Source organism: Orcinus orca, chromosome 9 (assembly GCF_937001465.1).
Source record: "Orcinus orca chromosome 9, mOrcOrc1.1, whole genome shotgun sequence".
Taxonomy (NCBI): domain Eukaryota; kingdom Metazoa; phylum Chordata; class Mammalia; order Artiodactyla; family Delphinidae; genus Orcinus; species Orcinus orca.
In genome coordinates, this window is record NC_064567.1 from 44,767,968 (window position 1) to 44,782,113 (window position 14,146).

Sequence of the window (14,146 nt, forward strand, 5' to 3'; positions counted from 1 at the left end):
CCAACATTGGATAGCACTGAACTCTTGAAGTACCCAAATGGGAAAAGTCTTCAATTTGATTCTAATGATTAGAAGTCATTCGTGACATGGAAGTCTCTTTCTTTACATAATTAGGTTGACTCAGAGAGGGAGCATCTCATACTAAACTTCTGGTCTACTAATGTTTGAAAATTAGACTATTAGAACCTGAGTCTTGGGTTAGAGAAAGGTGCTACCAATATTTTGGCTTCTGTTCACATTCTCTCATTTTCAAGAAAGACGATTTGACATCATTTCAAATAATCTACAGTCCCTACAAATTATGGCTGTTCTTTGTTGTTCAAATTAAAATTTGAAATTAGATATGCAACCCACTATCGCACAATTAAATATTTTGAAACTTTTCTTCTCAAAAAACCTTTAACCTTTAATCTCTGCGCAAATGTCCTATTTTATGACCTCTGTTATACCACAGAAATTATTTCTCAACAAGAAGAAACAGTTATATTAGACCAGATTTTCAAGTCATTAGAACATATTGTGACTTTATTTTTTCTACTTTAGCAAAATTATTTTCTTTTGAAGAAAAGATGATTCTGGACCTGCAGACAAAAGTGCATATATAAGGGAATATCTGTTAAACAAAATCTAATGGGATTCTGTGGAAATGTTTTCCTGTGGACTGAAAGATGGATATCCTTATATAAATCTACATAGCCTATGCATATGCTGTGGTTCAGAGCAACCTTCAAGGTTTTATCCTTTTGTCTCCAACGTGAGTGAAACCTGGGTCTTCACTCATGCATAACAAAACCAAGGAAAATATATAACCCGAGTCTCCAAGTGTTGTTTCTCAACTCAGTTTTCTCTATTCACACCTTTGGCTTTGAATATTGAAATGAAATCTGGATGGAATAAAATTAATACAGGAAGGGACCCCTGTCCTTCGATGTAAAAGAGGTTAAATTGTTCCCTTGCCAACTTGTAAATCTGAAAATGATCAGGTGGTGTGATTTTTATTTTTTTTCTTCTTTTTCATTGAAATGGAATGACTCTAACCCCGAGCTGGGTTTCACAATTAAAAGGTTTTCTATGTTATTAACTTTGTACAAATATTTATTGCAATGATCTCTGATTTCAGATATGTAGTCTGGATTTTCCTGAATAAAGTCAACTTGGATAGGTTAACTTCGAAAAAAAGAGAATGCAGGATCTTGGAACCTGAAGATAGAACAATGAGATTCCCCAGAAAATCATTCAGGGACTGCAAAGGAACTCTTGCCATTATTCTTGGGCAATGGGACAAGCAGTAGTAAGCTAAGAGTTGCTAGGATGGTAGGTTCCTGAGGAGTCTTTGCGGAAGAAGTCATCTCTTTACATGAAAGCAACTCAGAACCCGCCTTTGACTGCAAGAGTCATTTGTCATTAACATAGTACAGTGCTTTCCAAATTTTTATATAGAGTGAGATGATTTTTTTAAAGGAAAATCTCTGCCAGAGCTAAATAGGTAATGCAGACAGAAGCAGGGTTACTTTGGTTGATTTGGACCTATCAGTGGGCCCCACATAAGCCCCAAGGCTTGGCAGAGCCATAATGGTGAACCACTGGCAAAACATGGAATCAGAGAGTCAACTCAATCCCTTACTAGTTGTTGGAACTTAGACAATTTATAGTCTTTTTGAGCATATGTGTGCACATGCATATGTGCGTGTGTGTGTATTAATTTTTGCCTCTCAGGATTGTTGTGAAGATAAGTGATAATGCATATAAAGTGCTTAGCCCAGTGCCTTGCATGTAAGTAGATATTCAAAAAGGGCCACTACTCTTATTATCATCATCATCGTAATCATAATGAGCTGTACTCCATACGGAATCATACAGGAACCATGTTCCAGGCTTGCTCTAAAGGGCTATATACGCATTAACCCTTGTAATGTACAGATGATGACACTGAGGCTTAGAAAGGTTAAGTAGTTTATCCAGCACAGATGGTGGAGTTGGATTTAAGCTTCTGGATTTAACTCTAGAGCTTGAGTCCTTAACCCCACTGTACAGTTGCTTCTCATTAATAATACAGTCTACCTGTGGAGATCATTCTCTCCATCTTAGTTTCCTCCTATTCAAATGGGGAATACTTCCCTTAGCACTGAGAGGCTCAAATGAGGGAAAGTCTGTTGTGTCACACGCAAAAGACTTCTATTTTTATATGGCAACTTATATGGTCAGTTCTTTTTATGCAGTTTGATTATATGAAATAACAACCATCAAATCTTCATTTGCATCTGTTTTGTGTGGAAGCAACTCAGGTCAAAAACAGGTCTGAACTTTATCAACGCTCCAAACTCCAAAATGGAGTTATTTAGCTTTAAGCTAGGTTCTCAGAAAAAAAAAAGTTTTCCATGTCTAATGAACAGTTTTGCTGTGGGCTGCTTTTGAGAATAAGAGATTGTCATATAAGTACTTGGCATGGGGCATGGTGTATCACACAGAAATAAAAAGATAGATACTGAGTGAGATTTGGAAGCAAGTCTTCCAGCTGAAACTATCTTGTGGAGAGTAGAAAATGCTGGATGGGAATTCTGGAGAGAGCTGGGAACTGGGCTTCTAGAGTGAGTGTGTATATTGAGAAAGATGGTGTGGAGAGAGACAAAGAAGAGAATTGAGGACAGAAGAGGGATGTTCACACTCTAAGGAAGTATAGTCAACAGAGGGAACTGCAGGGTGGTCTGAAGGGTAGGAGGGCTCCCATGAAGCCAGAGGTTTCCGAAAAGCAAGGAGGATGAAGAACGGAAATAGGCTATGAGATGGGTTCTAGTAATGGGTAGGTTCAAAAGAAATAGCTTCTTAGTTTCCTTGCTGGAAAGTAACCACCACTGGCCCATCTTACATAAATTATGCACTTCCCTCAAGGAGTTACTTTTCCATGAAGTTTTTCTGACTGTTCCATTCTTCATGCATCCCCCGCTCCTGAGAATTCCTGTAGCACTTAGAGACCACCAGTGCACTCAGCCCTGGTGTACACCACCCCGCATTTCACTGGCAAAGGGGGGTGGAGGGCTCACAAGCCTCCCCAGCTGGGTGGAAGCAACTTGACAGTTTTGCTTCTCCCTTCAGGGATTACACCAACTGCCTTCTAACGGGAGCTCCTGCACAGCTGTCAGTCCCCAGTGGTACATTTTCCACAAGGCAGTCAACGTGACTTTTAAATGTAAAGCAGATCACAGGACAACCCTGCTTAAAACCTACAGTGGCTTTCCATCACACTTGGGAAAAACTCAGGCTCTCGGACTCCAGCCTACAGTTATCCCGAAGCCCCACCTCTCAGACTTCCACTCCCTCCACTCCCCTATCACTCACCCACTCAGCAATGCTGGCTGTTTCTGTCTCAGAGCCTTTAAACTTCTCATTCCTTCTGCTTTATTTTTATTTTATTTTATTTTTTTTTAGAGAAGGGCTCTTTTTTTAAAATTAATTAATTAATTAATTAATTTTTGGCTGTGTTGGGTCTTCGTTGCTGTGTGCGGGCTTTCTTTAGCTACGGTGAGCAGGGGCTGCTCTTCGTTGCGGTGCGCAGGCTTCTCATTGTCATGGCTTCTCTTGTTGTGGAGCACGGGCTCTAGGCATGCAGGCTTCAGTAGTTGTGGCACGTTGGCTCAGTAGTTGTGGCTTGTGGGCTCTAGAGCGCAGGCTCAGTAGTTGTGGCGCTCGGGCTTAGTTGCTCCGCGGCATGTGGGATCTTCCCAGGCCAGGGCTCGAACCCGTGTCCCTTGCATTGGCAGGTGGGTTCTTAACCACTGCACCACCAGGGAAGCCCCCTTCTGCTTTAAATGTTCTTTCCCCAGAATTTCACATGGCTCCCTCTTCCTCACCATTCGTGTCTTGCCCAAATAGCTTCCCTTCGCAAGGCCAACCACTCTGATGAATGTGGTAAGCTTTTCACCCCACATCACTCTCTACAGTATTATCACACGGTCTTCGCAATGGTGAGGATCTGACGTGATCTTATATACTTGTTTGTTGGTGCGGTGGTTGTTTCTCACTCTTCGTCCGATGCTTTGTTGAGTAGGAGCTCTGTCTCGTTCACAGCTGTCTCCAGCACAAGAGGAGCTGCTGACACCTAGTGGGTGCTTCTTCAATAAGTCTGGCTTGCCGACCTACTCAAGGCTTTTGGACAGTCTGCTACCTCTCAGGCCTGGATCTTCCTTCCTCCTTCTGTTGTCACTCCTTCAACCAGGTCCTTCTGATACCCTGACCTAAATCAGCCTCCCTGTTATTCTCTCTTTCATAAAACCCTGTTATTTCCTTCAAAGCCCTTTCACAGTTTTCAAATTCATACCTATTTATGTGTTTACATTCTGTCTCCCCCAACAGACTGTAAGTTTCAGCAGGGCAAAGACTGTACACCATATATACCTTGAGGGATATATATTATATTCATCTTGGCCACTGCACCCTATGCCTGGCATATAGTAGGTGCTCACTTATTCTGTATCGACTGAGTATTAAAATATTCCTCCCAGGTTTAACCATAGAGTAGAATATTAAAAAATAGCTGAGGAAGGATTGATACATACTTCTCCATGGGGAAAATTTAGATATTCTTTTTTTTTTTTTTTTTGCGGTACGCGGGCCTCTCACTGTTGTGGCCTCTCCTGTTGCGGTGCACAGGCTCCGGACGCGCAGGCTCAGTGGCCATGGCTCACGGGCCCAGCCGCTCCGTGGCACGTGGGATCCTCCCAGGCTGGGGCACGAACCCATGTCCCCTGCATCGGCAGGCAGACTCTCAACCACTACGCCACCAGGGAAGTCCTAGATATTCTTGCTCTGGGTAGAATGTGCTTTTACATTTTGTAGAAAGGTCAACAAACCTGCCCTGATCTAGAGGAAGACATCTGTATCCTTTTCTCCAACAGGACAGTTTGACAGAGAGGCTGGATCTGATTCTGCCCAAGCTGGAGGAGACATCCTGGTGCTTCTCCCGAAGGTGGATGGAGGAAAGGCAGCTAAATGGGTCACACTGCAGCATGGAGCCCGCTGGCCATCACTGGGAGGAAAGGCAGCTCCAGGGGCCATGGAGGGGTGGATCTTAGCACATGAAGTCTGGCCATTTTTTTCTTCGGTCCACTTATACTGATGCAGTAGTGTTCAGGTGGTTTCCCTGTGAGAAGCTCAAGCTACTAAAAGGAAAACAGGAACAAAAAGTGTGGACAACTTCCCATATTTACACCAAGCAGCTAACTCAGACTGGTGGGAAAGGCACTGATGGGTGTGAATTCTCTAGACTGGGCTCTGTGCGATGGCAACAGATCCTGGCAGTGACTTAGCCCATATTAGGTCAAAAGCCGTGTTTCTTGTTCTCATTTGGAAAATGGGCTACTAATACTTACCTCTTGTTTACAGGGCAGAGGAAAAGATTGGCATGAGGGTGAGGTGACCCAAGTTCTAGTCCTGAATCACCATCAGCTAGCTGTGTGGCCTTGAGCAAACCAATGTGCTTTTCTGGGCTTCAATTTCTTTATACTTAAAATGAACGTGTTGGCACCTAATTTTAGAATCTGGAATGACTGTACAATCAGGTTTCTCACTTAACGCACCCCTGCTACGATGGGCAGGATCTAGTGAAACCCCACACCCCATCGCCAGTACCGACAGCATCCCTTCTTGAATTTGCTGAGCCTGGTCTCCCAGTTGAAACTCTAGCTCCTCCAACTACTGCTGCAGGGCTTCCAGTAAAGTTTGCAGTTGTTCAGCCTCCTCCCTGCAGGTAAATAATAGAAAACAACCAAATTTCACAAGCACCTCCAGGTGCAATCTTCCATTGTCCCTCTCAAAATGTAGGTCACTCCTTTGACAGGTCTTAAAAGAGACAGTCACCATCTTTATTTGTATCAGTTGCAGGCATAGGTTTATTAGGAGGGCAGGTTTCCTTTTTTCTTTTTTTTAAACAACTCTGTGGCAGAATAATTTACATACCATAAAGTTTACCTATTCTAAGAGTACAATTCAATGATTGTTAGTAAATCTGCCAAGTGTGTAACTACCACCACCATTCAATTTTGGAACACTTCCATCTCACCAGTAAGAAACCTTGTACTCCTTTATAAATTAATCCCTATTCCTACTCCCAGCCCCAGGCAATGACTAATCCACTTTTGGGACAAATACTTTTAATCTATGTGAAAATAGTGCAGATTTCCAAAACTCTAACAACCGCCAATATTCGTATTTGCGTGAGCCCCATTCACATTGATTAAAGATATCCTGCTGGGTAGCCCCCTCTTCCCAGCTGCTGCCTATTTCCTCAAATAGCCCTGGCCTTGAAGAGTTAAAGTGTTGCTATCCGGCAAATGGCTCTCACAGACTCCCACTGAGAAAGTAAGAATGGGAACAGGAAAGCAAAGGGAAAGCTGGTCAATTTCTCGTTAGCCCTGCTCCGTGGTGCTCATCTGTCCTGCCCTGAATACCTTTTCTTGCTCCAGATGTGTGGGCTGGTACTTACTTTTATGGCTCCCTTAGATAATTATCTTTTCTCCTCTGACATGCTCCTGGAAAAGAGTGCCTGTTGTTTTCTAAGGTGCTGCTCAATTTCTTCTAAATGCTTCCGGAAACTCTGGCAGACCGTCCTCATTGTTTCCATCTCAGGGACTGTGCACTGAGAACAATTAGAAAGAGCTGAGAAGGAAGGTCTTTCTGAATCACTGCAAGAGTTCACCACAGTGGCACCTGCCTTCCCACCTGGGCTTACCTGTTCGCGACAAAGCCCTGCTGCTAATGTGTCAGAAAGAGCATAGGGAAAGCCCAGCCTTTGGCTTCGTCAAGCAAGTAGAGGCAGTAAGTGGCTGGGACAGGAGGGCAGCCATTGTTGGATGGCCCTTGGAGACATTATGTCCCAGAGACAAGAAGGCGCTCTGGAAGACTAGGGGGAGGTAGGGTGCGAGGATGTAGACAGGAGAGGAGGAGGGAAGGGCCAGAATAGTGCGAGCCTGTGCTTAGAATTGTTGAGTTTTGTTTAATCTTGTTTCACTTTGGTGCTGAGTACTGCCTCACTCTGAATCTCAGTAACACTGAACATGTTTGTTCCGATGGTATGTATTTGATTAGAGAAAGTCTGCCTAGAATAATTTTTATTAGTCTTAGCTTTGCTTAACCACAGTCTCTGGTGGTTGAAATCTGTAGGATCAGCCCCACCCAGCTGACAAGCCCATTCAGAGTGAGGTAGGCATAGGTTAGGCATCCCATCCTCCATGGACTGGAATTGAAAATTGAACTCTGTCCTTCCAATCCTGCTTCCCATTGTTCCTGATGTGAATCAATCTTTAAATCTTACTTTCTCTGTACAACGATGCTGTTGCCTTGGTTTCCTTATTTAAATATCTTCTTGCAGCCACCAAGCCTGGTCTATTTGTCAGGCACTCTGCTGATTTGCTGAGTTCTTACCAGCTATCCTCTTTGTTTTCTAGCCCTGGTTGAATCATGCTTTGAATAGATCCATGATCCAGAACCCCAGAATCTCTACCCATCTGACTTTGAGTAATATTAATGCTAGCTGGACCCTAATGCTAGATCTACCAGGTCCTCCATTTTAAACTCCTCCCTGATTAGTGTGTAGTGTCTGGTCGTTGCCTACTCACCATCTCTCCCTCCTGTATTCACAATTACAGAATTCTAATATCTTAGGGGCACTGAGCATTTAACTAAAAACCTACATTTCCCAGTATCCCTTGCAGATAGGATGGCAATGAGATGGAAGTGGAGATGGTGGAGTGGGGCTTCTGGGAAACTTTTTTTTTTTTTTGGGAAACTCTTTAAAGGAAAAATTTCAATGGCAGGATGCTTTTAACCTTTTCTTCTTCTTCCTCCTTCAGTGGAGACCAATCTTTCAGCTATGTTAATTCCTCTCACCCCTTTTTCTAGGAAGTCCCAGATTTCTTACCTTTCACCCCCAAACCACATGGCCATGCTCTTAGCAACCAGATGGCTATTTTTACTGGTATTGTCATAATGGAAATACTGTCCTGAGTGATATTTTGATATTGAAACTCTCCATCATTTTGCTTTGAGAGTTCGGTTTTGATTCTATCCTCATTTTTATACATGAACAACATTTTACAGAGCAAAACTCTCCAATTATTGTTGCTTCAGTGTGAGTCCATTTGAACCAGTTAGAGGAGTATTTGAAGGTTATTGATGTCGGCAAGAGTGCTTGAAAGGTGACTACAGTTATGGTTCTTAAAACTAGAAAAGATCATACAGACCATGGAGGACTTCTTTTTATAGATAAGTGTTCTGACACAAAGAGTTAACTAACTTGTCCCAGGTCAAAACATAGTGGATTTCAAACCCAATTCTCCTGATTCATTTCTTTTCTTCTCAAGATCTAGCTGAGTCACAGCAGGGACTACAGTGTAGCTAGTCATACAGAGAAGTTATTTGTCCCTAAGGAATGAGCCGATTGGTCTTAGTAGATTCTTACAAGGTGACCAAGTTCTAGGGACTGTGAGGCCAGGGCCATGGAAATATGGTGCTCAAGTAGGCTGAACGTTATAAACGTTGAAATTTATGCTTCATCTAGATATTTTGGGATAACATTTTGTGATTGGAAGGCATGAGGGCTGGGATTTAGGAATAACTGATGGTGTATAGCTCCCTGTGAAGGGAGCGATGTGGAAGATTCTGAAATGCTGCCATCTCCCGGTCACTTGGAAACACTGAAACTATCAATACATTTCTGCTTTAGAACAGATACAGAATTTTCAGAAAAAAGGAAACCTTAGTCAAGCAAACAAAAAAAAAGGCTGTTTTGAACTCTTTTTTTTCCAATATAAGGGCTAGGTTATAACTCAAATACAATGCAAGGTCTACTCTACTGACCCAACCTGGGCCTTAAAACAAACTTTATCTTCAATAGTGAGAGCAACAATATTGACCCTTCACTTTTGAATTGGTTCATATGACTTTTCAGTGGCCATGGCTCACGGGCCCAGCCGCTCCGCGGCATGTGGGCTCTTCCTGGACCAGGGCACGAACCCGTGTCCCCTGCATCGGCAGGCAGACTCTCAACCACTGCGCCACCAGGGAAGCCCGGCTCATATTACTTTTTAAAATTTGTATGATTTTCTTTTTCTTTAAATCTAAATAATAAACATTATAGATGGATCTTCTAATATCCAAAACTCTTATTTCATATACAACTCATTTTCTTTTCTGGAAAGATTTTATTTCGAATTAACAAATTATTGTGAAGAAATCACTTATTTATAAGAAATTAATCATATCAGTAAACCATTATCATAGATAACCCACGAGAGCACACCCTCTCTGTGACTTTCTTCTGAAGTTTTAAACACAGTTTTGGTTTTTTATACTTTATTATTTTAAACAAAATATAAAACCAGCTATGGTTTAATTTATATTTCCTTATGAAATTTATCTTAAAAATGTAAATTAGAAAAATAATATTTTTTCAGGATATGTTAGATCAATAATCTGGTTTTTATCATGGAAACTGGAGTACCTAACTGTAGGATTTAATATTTTTCCCCTTATAGCCTCTTAAAATGTCACCTTCTCCAGCTGTCTTTCATCCCTAACATTTGCCTACATGAACTATATGGTCAAGTAGATGTTTATTCCCTTAGAGCTGAGTTTTTCAACTTCGACATTGTTGACATTTTAGGTCCGATAATCCTTTGTTGTGAGGGATGTCCTATGTATTGCAGGATGTTTAGCACCATCCCTGACCTCCACCCACTAAATGCCAATAGCACCTACCCCAGTTAGGACAGCCGAACATGTCTCCAAACATTGCCAAATGTCGCCATGGCTGGGGTAAAATTACCCTCAATTGAAAACCACTGCATTTACAATCTCTCAACTAACATCAATGATGATGATGACTCCTACCATTCTCCAGGATTTGAACTTTGGTCTTTTTACCCCAAAGGACCCCAGCTATACATTAGCTTTTGTTCTTTTCTCTCACTGAAACTTAGCATAATATTATACCTAGAATTGATCTCAACATCTTCTTTTACTAGTTCAACCCTTATTTTATCTTTCATATAATCACTTTCTATATTCATATTACATTTGTATAGATTTCTATATCTTGAAGGACCAGGTAGTAATTTGCCTTATCTTTCAAGGAATCACTTTCTCATGTTACTATTACACGTGCATAGATTTAGATGTTTTAAAGTTGGACACATCTTTGGGGTGGATTGTCCAAGGATTTGGTGTCAGCTAAGCTTGAATGTGACTCTGGACTTAGGAGTTGTGGGAAGTTGGAAAATTAAACTCTCTCAGTTCTCGTTTCCTCATCTGTGAAAGAGGGAGGACTTGGCACATTTATGGCATGGATGAAAATGGGGGGTATTTGACACAGCAGAAATAAAGTGCTTGGTATAGCACTCAGTAAATATTTGTGGAATTAACAGAATGGGAAGGTAACACAGAAGGCACCATATAGTAGGCACCCAGGAAATCGTAGTTGCCTTTCATTCTCCTTTGAACAGCTATAGTCCTACATTACATGTGCTACCTTGTTTTTCCACCCTGTCTATACACGTAGTTTCATGTTTGATACTCTTTAATTTTTTAAATCAATGCTTAGCCTTGATAGCCTAGATTATTTCTGACCTTGAGAATTGCTGAAGAGGTTCATTGGAAGGACTCACTAAATGCTTGTTGATTTACCAGGAGCTGAACAGGGCTGGGGGTCCTTCAGTCCTCAGTAACCTCGATGTTCACTTTTAAACAAGCTTAGCAAAGGAAGACCAAAAGTTCCTCTATTTGACATGAGAAGTTCTATATTTAAGACCTGAACAATAATAAAATAGTAACAAAAATCGGTAACCACCGATGCTCTCATTTAATCCGAAAACGATCCTGCATCGATGACATGAATAGTCTCCCTATTTTACAAAGCAGGAACTAGGCTCAGAGAGATGAAATGGCTTGTGCAAGATTATACAGCTAAGTGAACACGAGACAGAATTTTCAGTTAGACTGAACTGAAGAGGAGGTACAGGTGCATTGATGCTTAGAACCTTATGTATGAATGCACTGTCCTCTACCCCTCTGTAAAATGGGGGTGGATAATAAAATGTGCCTTCCTTCCTTCATAAGGTGACTGGAAGTATCAAATAAGAAGAAATTTGTGAGAATATATTTTAAATAATAAAAGAGTCTACAAATATTAGTCATGACTTGAAATGGAAAGGTATGTCCTGAGAGCTCACATTCGGAAGGGAAGGCTGAACTTTATCCCTGAGGTACTTATCGTTGCTGCGTCTGCTTCTCCATCTTTGCAGAGGTAAATACTGACAGAATACAGCTCCCTCACTGTGGTGTCCTGAAGGACTTTCAAAGCCTTCCTGAACTGGGCTTCCAGATGGTTATGTGAGTACGAACAGGGCCTACAGGCTGAAGACACAAAGCTGGGGCTTTGCCTCGCCCCGTGTCAGGGGAGATGGTGGTGACAGCAGACACCACAGTGGGCAGGCACAGCTTGGCAGGGGCCCCCTGGGTAGATACCAGGGAAACGTGTCTGCAGAGACAGATTTGGTGAGGGGCTGGGCCTTGTTACTTGGAGCTGAACAGCAATGCCAGGGCCTAGGCTCACATGTGTTAAGTCTGAACAGAAACATCATTGAGCTGTCTTGCTTCTGTTCCCAGTCCTGGTTCTGCTGTGGTAACAGGGTCACACGTAGTGCATTCTGAAGTTGCTTCTCTAGAATCCATTCCCAAGACCACAGCACTCTGAGCAGCTGATGCCAGTTTGCAGAACATCTGGATTGTCACAGACTTGGAGCATTTACGTTAGCATCTGGAGGAAGGTTTCCCATCTCAGATTCTGCCCTAGGTGGTATTTGACCCAAAGCACTACACCTTGGCCTCACTTGGGGAGTATCGCCAGCCACTTAATCTAGATGGGGAATGGACCTTCCAGATGTTTGGACAAGGTCGCCTGTATAGGGCATGGCTTCACTGGGCTTGGGGACGTGCTGTGGGACACTTTTTTTGCATCAGTAAGGCGTTGTTAATATCAGGACAGAGTTTACCGCCTTCTGTTCCTCTTGTGGCCTCCGAGTCAACATGAAAGGACTTGTCTTGAGCACGATCAATTCCAGGTGATCTCTGAGACTCACAGTACATATACTGCCCCAGCTCGCTCAGGCCTCAGGAACCCATCCTTCACTTCTGTGATGTGCATCACCACAGACCCAGAGGGCAATCAGTGTAAAATTGAGTCACTGGTTTCCTGTTAGAAGGAGTAAAACATGAAACAAAGGAAGAGGAATGAACATCTCTTAAAACGAAATAACAATCTGATTGTGAGATGCATCTTCACTAAGGGGAAGAAAATCCAGAAGGGAATGCATATGGCTTAAATGCCACACTAAGAAAACAATAAACACCACAATTTTTACATCTGTGTATATGTACTGCAATGGACAGAATGTTACATTCCCCTTCCACCATGCTATGTAAACATTAGGAGACCCAAAGATTCAACGGAAGGGTTGAAACTCGCTGAAGATGGACAAAACAGACTTTGCAACCTCTCACTTTTTCTATATTTGTTTTGGTGCAAGATTTGTGCCACAAGCTGTGAAGGACTCCCAGTACATCATTATTCTTTACAATTTCCAGATAATGTCTAAGCAATTACTATTCTGGAATGTAAGCTTCATATAAAATGGTTGCTATTCCCTTTCTTATAACTCTGGAATGAAATTATACGTTAGAGCACTAGAACAAAATTATCGGTTAAAGCCCATTTATTCGTATGCTGGTAGGTTCAAGTTAGTCTGGTTCAAATGAAAATAAACAACCACCAACATAAAGGGTCCCTAAAAAGTAGAGAGAGTGATTTCCTCTAAAAGGGATATAGTTATATTATAACTGTTACCTTTAGTTAACTGTACTTTGTAAAGCACAAAAAAACACAAAAATAAACAAAAATAACCTCTGAAACTCATTTAAGTGAATTTGTGAAGAAACCAGATTATGAAAACTTCGCTTTGATGGTGAGATCAAATGGTGGAATTGGGCATATTTCTCTCAGGAGTAGAGCCTTGTTTATCTTGTGTTTTAGAAGCCAAATACATGCATCTGAATCATTTTGAGCAAGTCGCCAAGAAAATGTGGTCCAATTTACAGATGGTTTCGTTTCTTCAGGAGGCTAAAAATCTTTCCTGCCTATAAACCACCTTTTTGACAACTCGATAATAAACTCTCAAAATTGGGTTTGCAAATTCTCTTTTTAAAATAATTAATTAATCAATTAATTTTGGGCTGCACTGGGTCTTCGTTGCTGTGCGCAGGCTTTCTCTAGTTGCGGTGAGCAGGGGCTACTTTTCTTTGCGGTGCACAGACTTATTGTGGTGGCTTCTCGTTTCAGAGCACGGGCTCTAGAGCTCAGGCTCAGTAGTTGTGGCACACGGGCTTAGCTGCTCCGTGGTATGTGGGATCTTCCCAGACCAGGGCTCGAATCCGTGTCCCCTGCATTGGCAGGCAGATTCTTAATCACTGCGCCACCAGGGAAGTCCCGGGTTTGCAAATTCTAACCATTCTCTTAGGGTTGTAGGAATCACATGATACAAAGGATGAGAAATTGCCTAGTCCAGGATGGCTATGATAGATGATTAAGCAAATAGACAAATACAAATGTGCGTCGTTTAGCACTCCCACACCCTCACACCTAATATGTAATATGAAGGTTGGCATGACTTAGGGGAAGACGATATGGCCTCTGGCAAGAGTAATGGACTTAGTACCTGCACCCCCAGGCCAACCCAACCCAGTTCCTGAAACTATCGAGGCCAAGACAGGTAGAACTTCAGAAGCCTCATCACCTCCAATAGGATTTTCCCTATGCACTTAATATGCACAAGGAGCCATAGCTCTTCCTTACTCCACTAGACTGGGGCCTTGGCTTACCCCTACATTACCCCTTACCCCTACCAGTCCCTTTCCCCTAGCTATATCTTATTATTCAAACCCTTGCCTCCTGGGTGGATCCTGTACCAAACCACCACGAATCCCCCGTGAGTTTGTCATGCCCCTTAGACTGCTGATCCCCTCATTCTGCCAATCCTGTAGCTCGGGGTGGGGGGTTTAATCTCTCTATAATGTATGCTACTAAGATCCAGTTTGCTCCCAT

The 14,146-nt window shown here is 42.3% G+C and overlaps 1 protein-coding gene across 1 annotated transcript in view; it reads right to left on the bottom strand.

The window, feature by feature from the left end:
* Nucleotides 1-4,857: 4,857 nt before the first annotated feature.
* ITPRID1 (ITPR interacting domain containing 1) overlaps nucleotides 4,858-14,146 on the bottom strand; it is a 239,224-nt gene continuing 229,935 nt past the window's right edge. Inside the window, 9 exon segments of the mRNA XM_049714691.1 lie at nucleotides 4,858-5,117; nucleotides 5,120-5,156; nucleotides 5,626-5,739; nucleotides 6,506-6,631; nucleotides 11,306-11,522; nucleotides 11,524-11,577; nucleotides 11,612-11,747; nucleotides 12,042-12,133; nucleotides 12,135-12,200. Of these exon segments, the coding sequence (XP_049570648.1) occupies nucleotides 4,858-5,117; nucleotides 5,120-5,156; nucleotides 5,626-5,739; nucleotides 6,506-6,631; nucleotides 11,306-11,522; nucleotides 11,524-11,577; nucleotides 11,612-11,747; nucleotides 12,042-12,133; nucleotides 12,135-12,200 (1,102 nt within the window).